The 14,777-nt window shown below is 43.5% G+C and overlaps 1 protein-coding gene across 1 annotated transcript in view; it reads right to left on the bottom strand.

The window, feature by feature from the left end:
* The window catches only part of ZBTB41 (zinc finger and BTB domain containing 41), a 107,588-nt gene extending 96,100 nt beyond the window's left edge, over positions 1-11,488 (bottom strand). Inside the window, exons 1-3 of the mRNA XM_073592980.1 lie at positions 11,151-11,488; positions 8,100-9,247; positions 2,394-2,601 (exon numbers count right to left, since the gene is read on the bottom strand). Coding sequence (XP_073449081.1) covers positions 2,394-2,601; positions 8,100-9,159 — 1,268 coding nt within the window. The 5' untranslated portion in view covers positions 9,160-9,247; positions 11,151-11,488. The remainder of the gene's footprint in view (positions 1-2,393; positions 2,602-8,099; positions 9,248-11,150) is intronic.
* Positions 11,489-14,777: the final 3,289 nt, after the last annotated feature.

Below are 14,777 nucleotides of genomic sequence, written 5' to 3'. Positions count from 1 at the left end.
TACATTAGCCCTAGTATGTGTATGAATCTAAGATAGGGAACTTAGATTATAAGCTCCTTGAGGCAGGGACTGGTGTGACTATATAAGATGTAAAGTGCTGCGTAAATTGTTGGTATTATGTAAATATCTGCAAGAAATATGGAACACAACCAATCTGTGTTTCCTCCAGCAATATCTGTAGTACACAAAGCCACACAACCGATACAAATCACCTTGTTGCTGCTAATCTGGAGTTACAGGACCACCGATTGCTGATACATGTGAAGCAGCAAATCGATCTGAGTTTGTGATCATCTCTTATGCACAGAGAAATGGAATTGTAAAGCACAGCATCATTTGACCTTTTGAAACAAACCCAGCAAATGTACACTGGACCAGATTCCCCAAAAGAAGTCGTAAAGCAGCAGTGCTCCTCAGTGATAGGAGAGGAGAAATGTTAACTCCCAGCATAGACCTATATCTTTACTCTCATCTTTCTTGCAGATGTTGGTGAGAAAAGAAGCTCGATTAAAAAAAAAAAAAAAAAAAAATTCTAGGTTTGGGTTTTTTCACAGTGTAGAATGGTCAGAGGTGGCAAAAGGGCTCAGTATGAATGAAACAAGCCCACCATTACTTAGAGCAAGGGTCTCAAACTGGCGGCCCTCCAGCTGTTGCGAAACTACAAGCCCCATGAGGCATTGCTAGGCTGACAGTTTTAAGAATGACTCCCACAGGCAGAGGCATGATGGGACTTGTAGTTTCGCAACAGCTGGAGGGCCGTCAGTTTGAGACCCCTGACTTACAGTGTTGTTTTAATTGTCACTCTGGTACTATCAGCACTATTGGTTACTGGGCTGGAGGAAGTATCACTGGACTACAAGTGAGGTGACATCACTGCACGAACAGCATGCTCCATTGAGAACCACCAGTCCCTCTGCCATGGTGAACCTAACTTTTAAAGGATGTTGTACAAACTGTAATGTGTTTGACAAAGCTTAAAAGAGAAATATGGGATTAGAAAAAAAAACAAACAATAATACTTACCTAGATGGCTGCAGCATCATTCTCAGCTGCAGCTGTCCCCCACCTCTAAGACCAAGAACTGAGCAATCAAACACCACTGATCACTCTGTGTTGGCCTTCAGCCTGTAACAAGCTGGTGACTGTTAATTACCAGCTCTCTGCTCTGCCCCTCCAGCACTCACCGGAGTGCTGGGCTGTGCAGGGGGCGAGAGCAGCTGGTTTAGGCTCCCAGTGGTTCATTGACAGGCTGAGCCAGCTGCCGGTCCAGGCTTCTAGGCAAATGGGCGGAAGTTTTTTCAGAGACTGGATCGGGTCTGACGTCATCCTACAGTGGACTTTAGCAGATCTAACTGCACTCCTGTGATCCACAGGAGAAGTATAGCCAAAAAGGTTTGGTTAGCTATACGTCTCCTTTAAACAACATCCTCCATGAAAATGGAGCACTCAGCTTACTTGGGAGGCATTGATGAGGCACCTCCAGGAAGCAAAATTACAGAATCCTATGCATTTGTATTTAGTAAAATGGACTTTCCATTTTGCAAATTTATATTACCAACCATTTTCCCTGCCATCTCCTTGGATGAGGTCTTCCATTTTATGGCTATCTTGACATGCTAGGCTTGCAGTTTCAGGGTAGCTGGATAATTGCCAGTTGCCTATCAGTGCTATTTGGCAGTTAAAGCGGAGTTCCACACAAAAATGGAACTTCCGCTTTTCGGAACCCTCCCCCCCTCTGGTGTCACATTTGGCACCTTTCAGGGGGGAGGGGGGTGCAGATACCTGTCTAAGACAGGTATTTGCACCCACTTCCGGCATAGACTCCCATGGGAGTCTATGCCTCTTCCCGTCCCGACCGCGCTGTCTGCTGGGAACACACAGCTCCCAGGAGAGAGCGGGAACCACTAGGGACGCGCAGCGCGACTCGCGCATGCGCAGTAGGGAACCGGGAAGTGAAGCCGCAACGCTTCACTTCCTGATTCCCTAACCTAGGATGGCGGCGGCAGCTGCCGAGAACCGAGCGGGTTCTCGGTGTCCCCTGCCGACATTGCTGGACCCTGGGACAGGTAAGTGGCCATGTATTAAAAGTCAGCAGCTGCAGTATTTGTAGCTGCTGGCTTTTAATATTTTTTTTTTTTGGCGGTGTGGGTGAACCCCCGCTTTAACTAAAGCAACCAGAAGTGAGACAAGTGCCCCCAACCTATTTGCAGAGATACTACAGTAGTTGTAAATCCCTCTTGTGCTACTGTGGGAAGGGTCACTATTCTGTTACTGTAGGAAAGGGGTCCTAAGTAAAGAGGAGTTTGATATTTTTCCAGCTCTTTATTGTACAAACATGGAGAATTCCATAAACAGTGCACACAAGCAGTTAATATGTAGCTGAAATGATTTACCTCTTGACATGTTTCACAAGGGTCTTTCTGCTTGCATGGAGCTTGCTGCAGAATGGACACTTGTGATCCTTTCTGGGAATCGCTGTTTCATTGTTGTGCCTCTTTCGATGAACTGTTAGGTTGGATTTGGTGGAGTACTTCAAATTGCAGATGTCACATTGAAAAGGCTTTTCTCCTGTGTGCACTCTTGTATGGCTCTCATATTTACCTGGAAATGAATGGCAGCTCTAATAAAAAGGTAAGCATTTTCAGTGATAATACGGGTGTAGACATAGACAACACAGCTCTCACCAGTATAGAATTGTTCTTGTTAAATAGAACAAGACAGCAGGTGGCATTTGTAGAAATCAGAACTTGAACTCTTCAATTGTTATAATAGTGCAGACTTACCATCCAGAGATAGTTCTCTCCTGTTAATTATTTATATTTGCGATTTAGTAAGGCTTCCACAGAGCCTGTCCCATCTCCTGCCCCAGATCAGGACTCTAATGGCGTGTTCACACCAGATGGGTTGGGACTATGCTGGCCACTATTTCCAGCGCAGGGCCAATGCATAGAGAAGGCAAAATGCCTGGTTTCCAATAGTGTCAGTTCACACCACAGTGTTGCTGTGCTGGGCACTGAGAGAAAGTACTGCATGGAAATGAAAATCAGAATTGCAATGCTGCTGCCGTGAATAGAACTGTATTGAAATGTCACTTATGACACCATTTCTGTGTTGAGAAGGATGGTAAAACTGACAACTAACAAACCATTACTTTTACTTTCTTTCATCTAGGGTTGCACCGATACCGGTGCTGATACTAAGCATTTGCACAAGTACTTGTATTTGTGCAAATGCTCCGATACTTTTTTGTGCTGTGCAGTGCGCATGTGATATGAACAGGAATCACATGTGGTTTCCCTGTCAGTGGACAGATACTGCCCTAGTATTGTGATAAAGGAATTGACAGGGAATGAGCTCGTTTGGCTGGGCTTCTCCTATGGGTCACAGGAGTGCAATTTGTTTTGGAGTCCTGTGACCCGGTTTCAGCAGAGAGCAGTCTGAAGTCTGCTCTCCGCTTACATACCAGGAATCAGTCCAGGCATCGCGTCATTATGACAAAGTCTGGATCCGCCAGGTGCCTGGACCGATGCCTGTCTCAGCCTCTCAGCGAGCCGCTGAGAGCCTAAGACAGCCGCTCCCCGCCCCTCCACAGCTCAGCGCTCCAGTGAGCATGGAGCAGCAGTGAGGAGAGCTGCTGATTGACAGTCAGCAGCTCTGCACTTGGGAATCTGTGAGAACCGAGCAAGCCATCACCACCACTTTGTGGAGTCCCTTATGCTAGGCAGAAGAGCTAACCCACCAGCCACTGTGCTACACATACATCAGGGAGCATTGGGGGGGGAACACAGTCCCTTACCATGGCCTTGCTGGTGCCCTAGCTTGCCCCCTTATCCGCTGCATCCTCCATTGCAGAGTGCACTGCGGTCGTGTGGCTGGAAGAAAGCCCGAAGTTTAAGAGCACCAGGTGACCCTGCCCTCACTCCCTGCGCTTTGCGGCTGGAAATGACGCTGCCTGCTCGACACGGAAGTGCTACCTCTTCCTGTACACTGCATAGGACGTGGCCGAGGGGTCTCCTCAGCCACTAGAACAATGGCGGCTACACAGCTTTGCCCCGATCCGGGCGGCCAGCGGGGGACCACCGAACCTGCCCATCTGCAAGAAAAAAAAATGGGCAGCACTCCCAGGCAGTACAGGCTCTCCCTGAGAACGAAATGGGGAGAAGGAGCGCACGGAACCATCCAGCAAATGGCAAGTAGGAGGATCACTCTCCTAAGAAAATAAAAAACTGACAGGTGAGAACCCTTTCTCTCCCAGGAAAGCCCTGAGAGATCATGGCTCCCACCAGAGGTGTTGCTCCAGCTGGAGGGATCACAAAAAAACTGAAGGAAGCTGCGTGGAGGCCTCCTGTTAAAGCTTGGCATGATGAGGGGTTTCCTGTTGGAGGAGGATCCATGATCTCTCGGGTGCTGTCCGGAAAGACGTTTTAGGAAAAATCTTTTCAGTTTCATGTTATAGAACAGCTAATAAACTAATCTCTGTGGTGGCCCATGTCTCCTAGCTTTATTCCGTTCAAGCACAGCAGCCTTCCTCAGGCTCTTCAGCATTCACACTTCTGACAGGGTCAGATGCCCATGTCTTCTGTTGCGTACTATGGTTCTATAGTTCTATCCTCGGCCGCCTATAGGGGGATCAGAGAGCGAAAATCACAGTGCACGACAGGGTTCACAGGCATCCATCCAATGTTAGAGTCTGATGGAAGTGCAGTAATATAGCTAGGGAACTGCCATTAGGATTTTATTTGGGTGACAGACAGTGTCATATTAAAGTGTATGTAAAACCAACCACTTACTTTCAATGCGAGCTGTAACATGTTAATGTGATTTCAAAAGTCATGTGAATTATTTTATTATACAGCTTTCAATAAACTAATACTTGGTGATCCTGCCATTAAAGTCCTCATTCAAGTACTTCCTGTTAGAGGGTGACAACACTGTTCTTTTTCCCAATTGTGCACGTGCGTTGTCATCTTCCCATTAAGACTATAAGTAGCCATTTTAATACACATTGCACAGGCATGGTTGAATGTTGTCATCCTCAGGAAGCCCACCCTGAAAATGACATGAAACCATAACTGGATCCAGGGAGGACTGGGTGAAAATATCATCATCCAGTGCTTTTGTAAAAGCCCTGCTTACAGTAGGCCTTTTGGATATGCGAACACAGCAAACCATACGGAATAAGACAGTAGGAAAAAAGGGAATGTACAGTGCAAGTGGCAATATTCATGTGGGTGGAGTTACAACAACATTACATAATGGCACCATCCCAAGAGCATAAATTCAAAGATTGGACTCTCAATTGCTCACACTGAGTGTGAACATGTGGAGTAAGATAAAGAACTTTGAATGTGCCTCTTAGATAGTAGGCTCTAAGGAACAGTGCCCTCGGATTCCTACTGTATTAAAAAGTGAATTTTATTTGTACTGTCTACCCTCATGTTGTAAAGCGCTGCGTAAACTGTTGGCGCTATATAAATCCTGTATAATATTATTATTATTATTATTAATAATGTACCATAGATTACATACCAAAGGAAACGCAAATATAAAACATACCGTATGAGCTTTATTTTGTTACATAATAAGATCTAGAAGTTAAAAATATTTGCACAGAATCTAGCACATACAAAACTCGATATATATGCCAAATTCTATGAAAATATTTTTAACTTCTAGATTTTATTATGTAACAGAATAAAGCTTATACATCTTATATATACACGTTTCCTTTGGTATGTAATCTATGGCAAATTCAAAGTCCCTTATCTCACTCCACACGTTCATTCAGTGTGAGCAGTTGAGATTTAACCTTTGAATGTACAGTGCAGCGTACAGAATGAGGGAGAGTGGAATAGGGAATGTACAGCATAGCATAGAGAATGACCCAATGGGAAATGTGGAATAGGGAATGCATAGCACAGGGTCCAGAATGGAATGGTGTGGAATAAGGAACATACAGAGCACAGTACAAAATGAGGCAATGTGGAATAGGCATGATTTAACATAGCCTACAGAATAGGATGGTGTAGACTAGGGAATATACAGCATAAGGCACAGAATGAGGCAATGTGGATTAGGAAATTTACAGTACAGTGTACAGAATGAGGTGGTGTGAAATAAAAGTACAAGACAGAGAACAGATTCAGGTGGTGTGGAATAGGGAAGGTACAGCAGAGCATACAAATTGACGTATGAAATAGCAAATATACCACAAAGGCAAGCCCACAACAGTAGGAAACAGACATCGTACAGTATACAGAATTAATTGGTCAGATGTAACATACAGTACAGCATACAGTGAAATGGTCAGGCATATGTAATGTACAGTACAGAGCACAGACTAATCCACTCTGTAGACTATATTGTATGTTACATACTCCTAACTGATTCCCTCTGAACGTACTGTATATTTATTACTGCTGGTTGTTCCACTGTGCACAGTACTGTATGTACTCAGTTTTGTATACTGGGGTGGGAATTTATTTCATACCCCCCCCCCACATGAGAAATATATCACATCATAAGTGATGGAGCAGGGGGGCTCCATTATTACTTTGCTAAACTGTTTTCCCCTTAGCCGCTAAGTTGATTATGTTCCTGCTGCTGTTCTATATTGCTGTGCAGTATTCCCAGCCAGCCTGCACTGCAGCTGTTTCAGCACCGAAAAGTTCACAGTAGCTCGACCCACAGGTAGTTACAGTCCCATTGCGCATTGTTGTGATTAGTGCAATACCCTGCCTCCCAAAATCTGCCTACACAATGTAGAAGGTGGAGTTCAGCTGCACCAATTAACAATAAGCAACAGGACTCTAACTACCTGAGGTAACTTCTATATTATAATCTATTTTTTACAAATAAGTGTTAATCGGTTTTTGTAACCCCTTAAATTTAATTTGCATGTCACCAAGGATGAGTCCAAATCGGTCTGAACTATCCTACCAAAAAGCTATCATTGCAGACAGGGCCAAGGCACCAGGGGGGGTGGGGGTGAAATCCAATTCCCCGGGCACTTGCTGAGGATTTGCATTTTTTAGTAAAACAGACTTCTGGCTTTCATGTGCAAGTGATACAAGCAGCTGTTAAGTCGCTTATAACTTCCACTACCGCCGGGATATGCCCCCCCTGCCATGTTCACCGGGCTCCGTTGTCCCACCTGCGGGCCTGGTGCTCTCATGGCTGGTTGTCACTGGGAAGGGCGGCGGAAGCTCAGCAGAGCTCCGTCCACTCAGCGGGAAGTGACATGTATGACATCACTTCCTGGACCGGAGCAGTAATTTGTGGAATCAGTGCTGGGGGAAGCAGCTGCAGTGGATCAGAAAGGAGTCATCCAGGGTCCTGGTGTCTCCATAAAGGGAACCGGTCACCTATATGCCATCACATAGGGGGCGATTGGCCCCCTATGTGCTAGTAATAAAAGTTATGTAAAATTAAATAAAAATTAAACAAAAAAATGTTTTAAGTATTTAAGAAGACATATAAAAAATTTTAAAAAATGCACCTTTGCCTAAGTAGACAAAAATCCTTGCACCGACTCTGATAACAGACAGCCAATCATAAGTGGCGGAGGCACTGCCCGCACATATACAAGGGGCGTGTATACATGCAGTTGTGAGGAAGGGAATGTCTGTCACTTATAACTGGCTGTCCTCAATTACAGCTTCCTGGCAGGACAGCGTGTCGAAACACGCCTGAGCGCACCCCTACTTGTGACCTTTTTTCCTTCAGGATACAGTGCTTATGAGTCACCAGTTGCCAGAGAAAAGATTATTAGTAGGGATGAACTTGAGATATAATTTACCCCTATTAGGTCAATAATGTTACGAGCATCTCGGTCCCTTTGTGTACATGCAGTTGCAGGGCTGGGAATGCCTTGGCTGCAGTTGTGTGGGTGGCAATGGCCAGGAGTTTGTACCAACCCTGAGCTCATCAGTCATTAGCACTTATACAGAATGACAGAGCATATACAGGATTCCAGGCAAAAAAAAAAAAAAATGTTGACAAATCTAAAAAAAAACAGAAAAAAAAAAACAAAAAAACAAATGGATACATCATAAAAGCAAACAGAGGTGCTTGCAAAGAAGCAATATCAATATACTCACCAAATCGATCGAAGGTCTTATCACACTTTGGGCATTTTAAAGTTCTTTTTTTGTTTATCTGTAACACAATTGGCGCAAGACCGTCTGGAAATTTTCCAAAACTAACAGCATTTTCATTTTTCTGTTCACCTTCTTCTTGTTGCCCAATGTTTTGTCCCTCATCACCTCCAGATACCTCCTCCCCATACTCTTCTTCCACAGACTGGTCATTGTCCTCCACTGCATGGCTTTCCTCCTGAAGCTCACTGTCAGAATCTTCTGGGTCTGTGCTCTCCTGACTGCTTTTGCCCAAATCGCTACTTGATGCTCCACTGTCACTCTCTACGTCTTCTACATCGTCATATTTTTGGGGACTTTTTCTTTTACGTGTTGACTTCCTAGGGGAAGAATCAGAATCCTTGGGAACATCTGTTGTATCCAACTTGTGGGCTTTGTCCACGTGATTCTCCAGTGTTTTTTTGTAACAAAAACTCCGTTCACAGAAGGGACATTTGTGATTGTTGTCGAGTTTATTAACGGCCTCGTCTTCTGTGTTCAGAGACAGCCGATTGTCAAGGGGAGGTAAAATGTCACTTTCAGCCGCCAGCAATTTAACGGCATCAATTACATCCAAAAACTTTGCAGCCTCCAATACCAGGCTTATCTCAGTTTCCAGCACCAAGAATTCGGATGTGTAGAGAAAATTCAGCAAGTGTTGGAATATTGAGCTACTTACATGCTCTAACGTCACCACGTCCATGTTTGGGTTCTTCGTCAGACAAGCGTGGAAGTAACTGCTGCCCACGGCCACCACTACTTTGTGCACTTGGAACTCCTTCCCTTCCACCACAATGACCAAATCACAGAAGGATGATTGACACTGGCGATCGTCGTTCAAATATTTCAGCAAGTTTTTGTTATAGCTGAGCGAACTGAGGACTTTTCTCTGATCCAGAGCTCTCACTACAGGAGATGGACTGGGGTCACACTGTGCATAGGGAAGATCTGGGACAGCCGCCTTCTCCTTCCCATCAGATGAGCTGATGTGCATTTTTGTCATAATCCTCCTTCTCTTCTTCATGTTAAAAATACAGCAGTGACACAGGATGGAGAAAACGTTATCATTAAAAATCACGTAACCTCATTGCATGGAAGGATTGTCGCATTTCCTGTAAAACAACATAAAGGAGTGTGACCATCTTTAATATGGGCACTGAACTGAGGAATAAACGTCACAAATGCAGACACCAGCTGCTCTTAGGCTGGGTTCATACTATCTTCGCATGCGGCTCCTAGCAGGGGTCCGGTGCGTACACGTTCACCGTTTCAGGTCCGATTTCAGCTCGAATTTTTGGCTGAATTTGGACATGAAATGGACCAAAAGATGCACATGGCTCCTGTGCAAATTCGCACTGTACTCGGGGAGATATGTGAACCGGCTCCACAGAGAGCCGGTCAAAATCTCCTGCTATTGCAAATTGGATGCAGGGAGCCTGCATACAATTCGCAATAGTGTGAACCCAGCCTTAAAGTGATTATAAAAATGTTTTTTTTTTTTTTTTTAATTTAGCCACTTGACCTCCAAAAGAATTACCCTCCTTGATGACCAGGCCACTTTATGTGCAACGGCACTGCGTTACTTTAAATGACAATTGTGCGGTCATGCAACGCTGTACACTAAATTGATGTAATTTTTCCCTACAAATAGAGCTTTCTTTCTTTTGGTGGTATTTGATCACCACTGCGTTTTTTTTTTTGTTTTTTTGTTTTGCACTATAAACAAAAAAAAAAAAGACCAACAATTTTGAAAAAAAAAAAAACAACAACATTTTATACTTTCTGTTATAAAACCTATCCAATAAAAAATTTTAAAAATCTAATTTCTTCATAAATTTAGGCCAATATGTACTCCGCTACATGTTTTTGGTAAACAAAATCCCAATAGGCGTATTTTGATTGGTTTTCTTTTTTTTTAACCCGCGATGGTGCAAAAACCTGAAACGAAAAAACCACTAAGTGAACAAAAAAACGTGCATGTGAAACACACACTAAATAAGCATATATTGATTGGTTTAAGCGAACGTTATAGCGTCTACAAACTATGGGATATATACTTGATTTTTTTTTTTTTTTTAATTATTCTAGTAATGGTGGTGATCAGCAACTTACAGCGGAACTGCGATATTGCAGCAGACATTAACTGACACTTTGTGGGAACCAGTGACACGAATACAGTGATCAGTGCTAAAAATATGCACTGTCACTGTGCTAATGACACTGGCTGGGAAGGGGTTAAACATCTAGGGCAATCAAAGGGTTAACTGTGTTCCTAGCAAGTGTTTGCGTTTACTATGTGAGCTGCTTTTACTAGTGGAAGAGAAGGATCTTAGTCCCTGCTTTGCAGGAACACAGAATCCATCCCTTCTCTCCTGTCAGAACAGAACTCTGCCCTCTGACTCCATTCTGAGTCTCTGTCCAGCAATCGGTGGGTGCTGATGGACAGTGAGTGCTCGGCACCCATAGATGGGCTTCTGCTGTGAATAATCACTGCAGAAGCGGCACACCGGCGGCGGGCACTCACATCCTGCAGGCGTAAGGGCAGGATCACGTGTATATATACACATGATCCAATGCACAACTGCTACAGGGCGGTCAACAAGTGGTTAAATAACAAAAAATGAGATCGAATTTAACAGAGCGGCCCTGAACCTCCTCTTCTGGGGTCCTGCTGGTGCAGACACAGATTGTGGCCCCGCTCCCTCCTCACAAACTCTGACTGACAGCAGAAGGAGCCAATGACTCCCATTTCTCTCTGTGAGAGTCTGGAGAAGGAGGACAAAGCACCTACAGATGGGCACAGCGCGGGGTCATGTGAGGGCTCAGGTAAGGGGGTGAGAGGGTGATACACATACTGAAACATTTTTTACTTTAATGCAGAAAGTACATTATGGTAAAAAATGTTTAGGCTTTAGAATCACTTTAAAATAGTCCCCAGCCTCCATCTCACACTACAATGTCAGTCAGTGTGAGCACGTAGATAACCCAGCTACAACTGATCAGTCCTTACAGTACCTTATCTAGAGGGTTCATATCACCTCTTCCTCCTTTCTGTGCTTCCTCCGATCTTCTACATCTTCTTCCTTATTCTTTCTATGGTCGAGTTCCAAGCCTCGCTCCCAAAGCAGCATTCTGCGTTCCAAACCTCACTTTCAGATCTGCACTTGTGTTCTAAGCTTTAATTCCTAGTCTTCATTCTGCGAGCAATGCCTCACTCCTAGCGGTATCCTGCGTTCTAAGAATCGTTTCTATATTAGTGCCCGTGAAACACCCAAGCCTCACTCGAAGATTAAATCCTGCATTCCAAGCCTCATTTCTTTATCAGTGTTCTGCGTTCCAAGTCTCACTACCATATCAGTATCCCGAGTTTCAAGCCTCGCTGTCAGAGCGACACCGTGCTCTGGAATCCAAGCCTTGTTTTTAGTTCAGAGTCCTGCGTTTCAAGCCTCACTTTCATATTAGTACCTGTGTTTCAAGCCCTATTATTCATACCTCCCAACATTTTGAGATGGGATTCTGGGAATGAGGGACACCTACTAGCAAATGTAGGCATAGGACACGCCCCCTGCCACACCCCCTTAAAGGAGAATTAACCAAAAAAAAGGTTAATTAAATCCACAAGGGCTTTTTTTTTACCACTACTATTACTTTATAATGACTTTTAAAATTTACAAATGCAGCAATTTATAATTTGGATGAAAGGTTTAGCACTGGTAAACCTTTTTTTGAAAGATAAAAAGTGCATTTTATATACAACTATATAAATCAGACCAAAATGAGGGACAAATGAGGAGGAATGAGGGACAGAAGGACATTGCTCGAAATCAGGGACAGTCCCTCGAAATCAGGGACAGTCCCTCGAAATCAGGGACAGTTGGGAGCTATGCTGTTACTGTATCTAGTTATGTGATGCTCATTCAAATTATGGCACACACATAGTCGCATGCAGTATAAGACATTTAGTGGAGCTTAAAAAATTTAATCAGCACACTTATCTGTATCTTTTCCCCATCTGTTGCTGGCATCTTTTTGTTTTCAAACTCATTAAGACGCATTCAGGTGCGTCGAGCATTTTGATGTTCATTAATTTAATTGGCCAAAATTATTCTGCCCATTAAAATGAATGAACGCTCAAGAGCTAATCACGCCTAGCATTTAGGCACATTTACACGCGTTTAGGTGCGTCAGACGTTTTTTCTGCCCAAGCGCTCCTCTCCTGAACGCGTAAGTGATGTTTTATTCTCTGCCACAAAACGCCCATATGTGCTTAGACACATAGGAGAAAACAGAGGGGTGTTAGAGCCATTAAAAAAAGTCAAACTCCCTTAAAAGTGGTGTTTTTGATGCTCATTGTACAGGAGGCCCTAAACTCCTTCTTCTTCTACTTCTTCATGGGAAGGGACTGCTGGGATGATGTGCTCCCTTTCATCTCATTGTTCTTAGTTTAAGGCTAGGTTCACTCCTGTTTGGAGACAGGTGTGTGCTCTTGTTAGGTTAGAGAGGTGCTCTACTCAAGAGACAGCACTCCATGCTGGAGGAGACATTCTATGTCCATAGTAGTGGGGGAGTTGCGGTGGCTAAGCGAGTCTGGGAGAGCCGAGACAACTAGGAGAAACCATCCATCCGGTTTCCTGTCTAATAATTACCCTATTGAGGTTCACTGTCGGAGTTGGTCTTCTGGCTGGAGGTCGTGTCTGCTGAGGTAGTTTCACCTGGGTGCGTTGCCCCATAAGCTTGATTGACCCACTATTTGTATACCTACTTGGGTTCAATCTCTTCGGTAAGCCTTTTGACTCTCTGGTGGTGAATCACGTATCAGCAAGTTCAGGCACGTTCTGTTGTTCTATACCACATTGATGCTCAGTTTACCTTTCAACCAGTTCGAATCACGTTTTGGATTTTTTTATCCTTATATTGTTTGGCTCACATTCACAGTTTGCTTTAAGTATTAGTGATTCGTCTTCTTTGGACACTATTTTTGGACATTACTTATTGTTTTGTATTATTTGCACATCCTTTATTATCATATTTGGTTTATCATTTCCCTTGTATTAATATCTATGTACACTGTGATTTATATATATTTTTTCTCAGTTCATTCTGAGATTATTTATTAGCGCTACACTTACCTCCCATATGTTTTCTAATTTTTGCAATTGATCTATTGCTGTGCTGGCTGCTTTTAGACAGCGTAGTATATTTGTTTTAATTTTTCACATTTACATCTGTGTGGGTCTGCATCTGTTCCCAAAGCCGCAACCACCCACAGAAAGACACACTGGAGGTGTCTACGTGCCATTAATCCTAATGGCATGCCGCACACACTGAAAATCCCACCTGCACTGGAAAGTACATTGCACTTGTGGTTCCCGTGCTGCAATTTCTGAAATGCTGCAGGCAGTGTTAATTTTGTAGACTAAAACCGACTAAATCGTTTTAGTCGACTACCTTAAAGCGGCGTTCCCATTTAAAGAAAGAAAAAACAATTAAAAGTCAGCAGCTACAAATACTGCAGCTGCTGACTTTTAATCGGATACTTACCTGTCCCAGGGTCCAGTGTTGCGGGGGATCGAAGCCCCGCTCGTCCCCCTCTCCGCTCGGCAGCACCAGCATTTTAACTGTGGGCGCCCAGCTGTGGCTTCACAGCCGGGCACCCACTGCGCATGTGCGAGCCGCGCCACGCACCGTCACTGGCCCCGCAGTCATTTGGGACCGGTCACGTGTCCCAGATGATTGACAAGAGGGAGGGGGGAGAGGCGATCTCCCTTCCTGTGCCGAGGGAAGTGACGTCAGCAGCCCAGGCACCGAAGGAGGCAGACTATGAGGAACCCCCTAGAAACAGACATTTAGAGGTGAGTAAAAAAAAAAAATTTCTGCAAATGTTTTTTTTTATTTATTTTTTTAAGCACATTACTAATATTTTATTTTTTTGAGGTAGAACTCCACTTTAAAACCATTTTAGTCGACTAAAATACGACTAAAACTAAAACAATTGAGATGACTAAAATGGGACTAAAACTAAATTGCCATTTTAGTCAAAAGACTAAGACTAAAACTAAACTGAAATTTGACTTCAAAATGAACACTGGTCTGTAGTGCATGTTCATACCTCAATACCATAAATAATAACATATTCGATTTTTCACTCCAGTAGTATATAATGAGTTTGGAAATTGTAGAGAAATGCTTAAATAATGCATTACAATTTACCTACACCCATTAGATTTTAGATGACTAAAATTAGTTTTAGTCGACTAAAATGATTTTAGTTGACTAAAATGTACTGGAGGTTTTAGTCGGCTAAAATGTAGGACATTTTAGTCGACAAAAATGTCCTGGAGATTTAGTCGACTAAATACGACTAAAATTAAAACAATTGCAGAAGACTAAAATGGGACTAAAACTAAATTGCCATTTTAGTCCTAAGACTAAAACTAAATTGAAATTTGCTGCCAAAATTAACACTGGCTGCAGGGATTTTTTCCCTGCATTTCAGGAGGTACGGCAACCTATTCAAATGAGCTGTGCCTCCTTTACCTTCTCCTTCACATTTCTTCTAATGCCCTGTACACAGGACCGTTTTTGCCGTCGGAATAAACTCTGAAGGTTTTTCCGACGGAGTTCCGACGGAATTCTGCTCAA

This window comes from Aquarana catesbeiana, linkage group LG07, assembly GCF_042186555.1.
Source record: "Aquarana catesbeiana isolate 2022-GZ linkage group LG07, ASM4218655v1, whole genome shotgun sequence".
Classification (NCBI taxonomy): Eukaryota; Metazoa; Chordata; class Amphibia; order Anura; family Ranidae; genus Aquarana; species Aquarana catesbeiana.
This window is presented reverse-complemented; position numbering and strand designations above follow the sequence as displayed.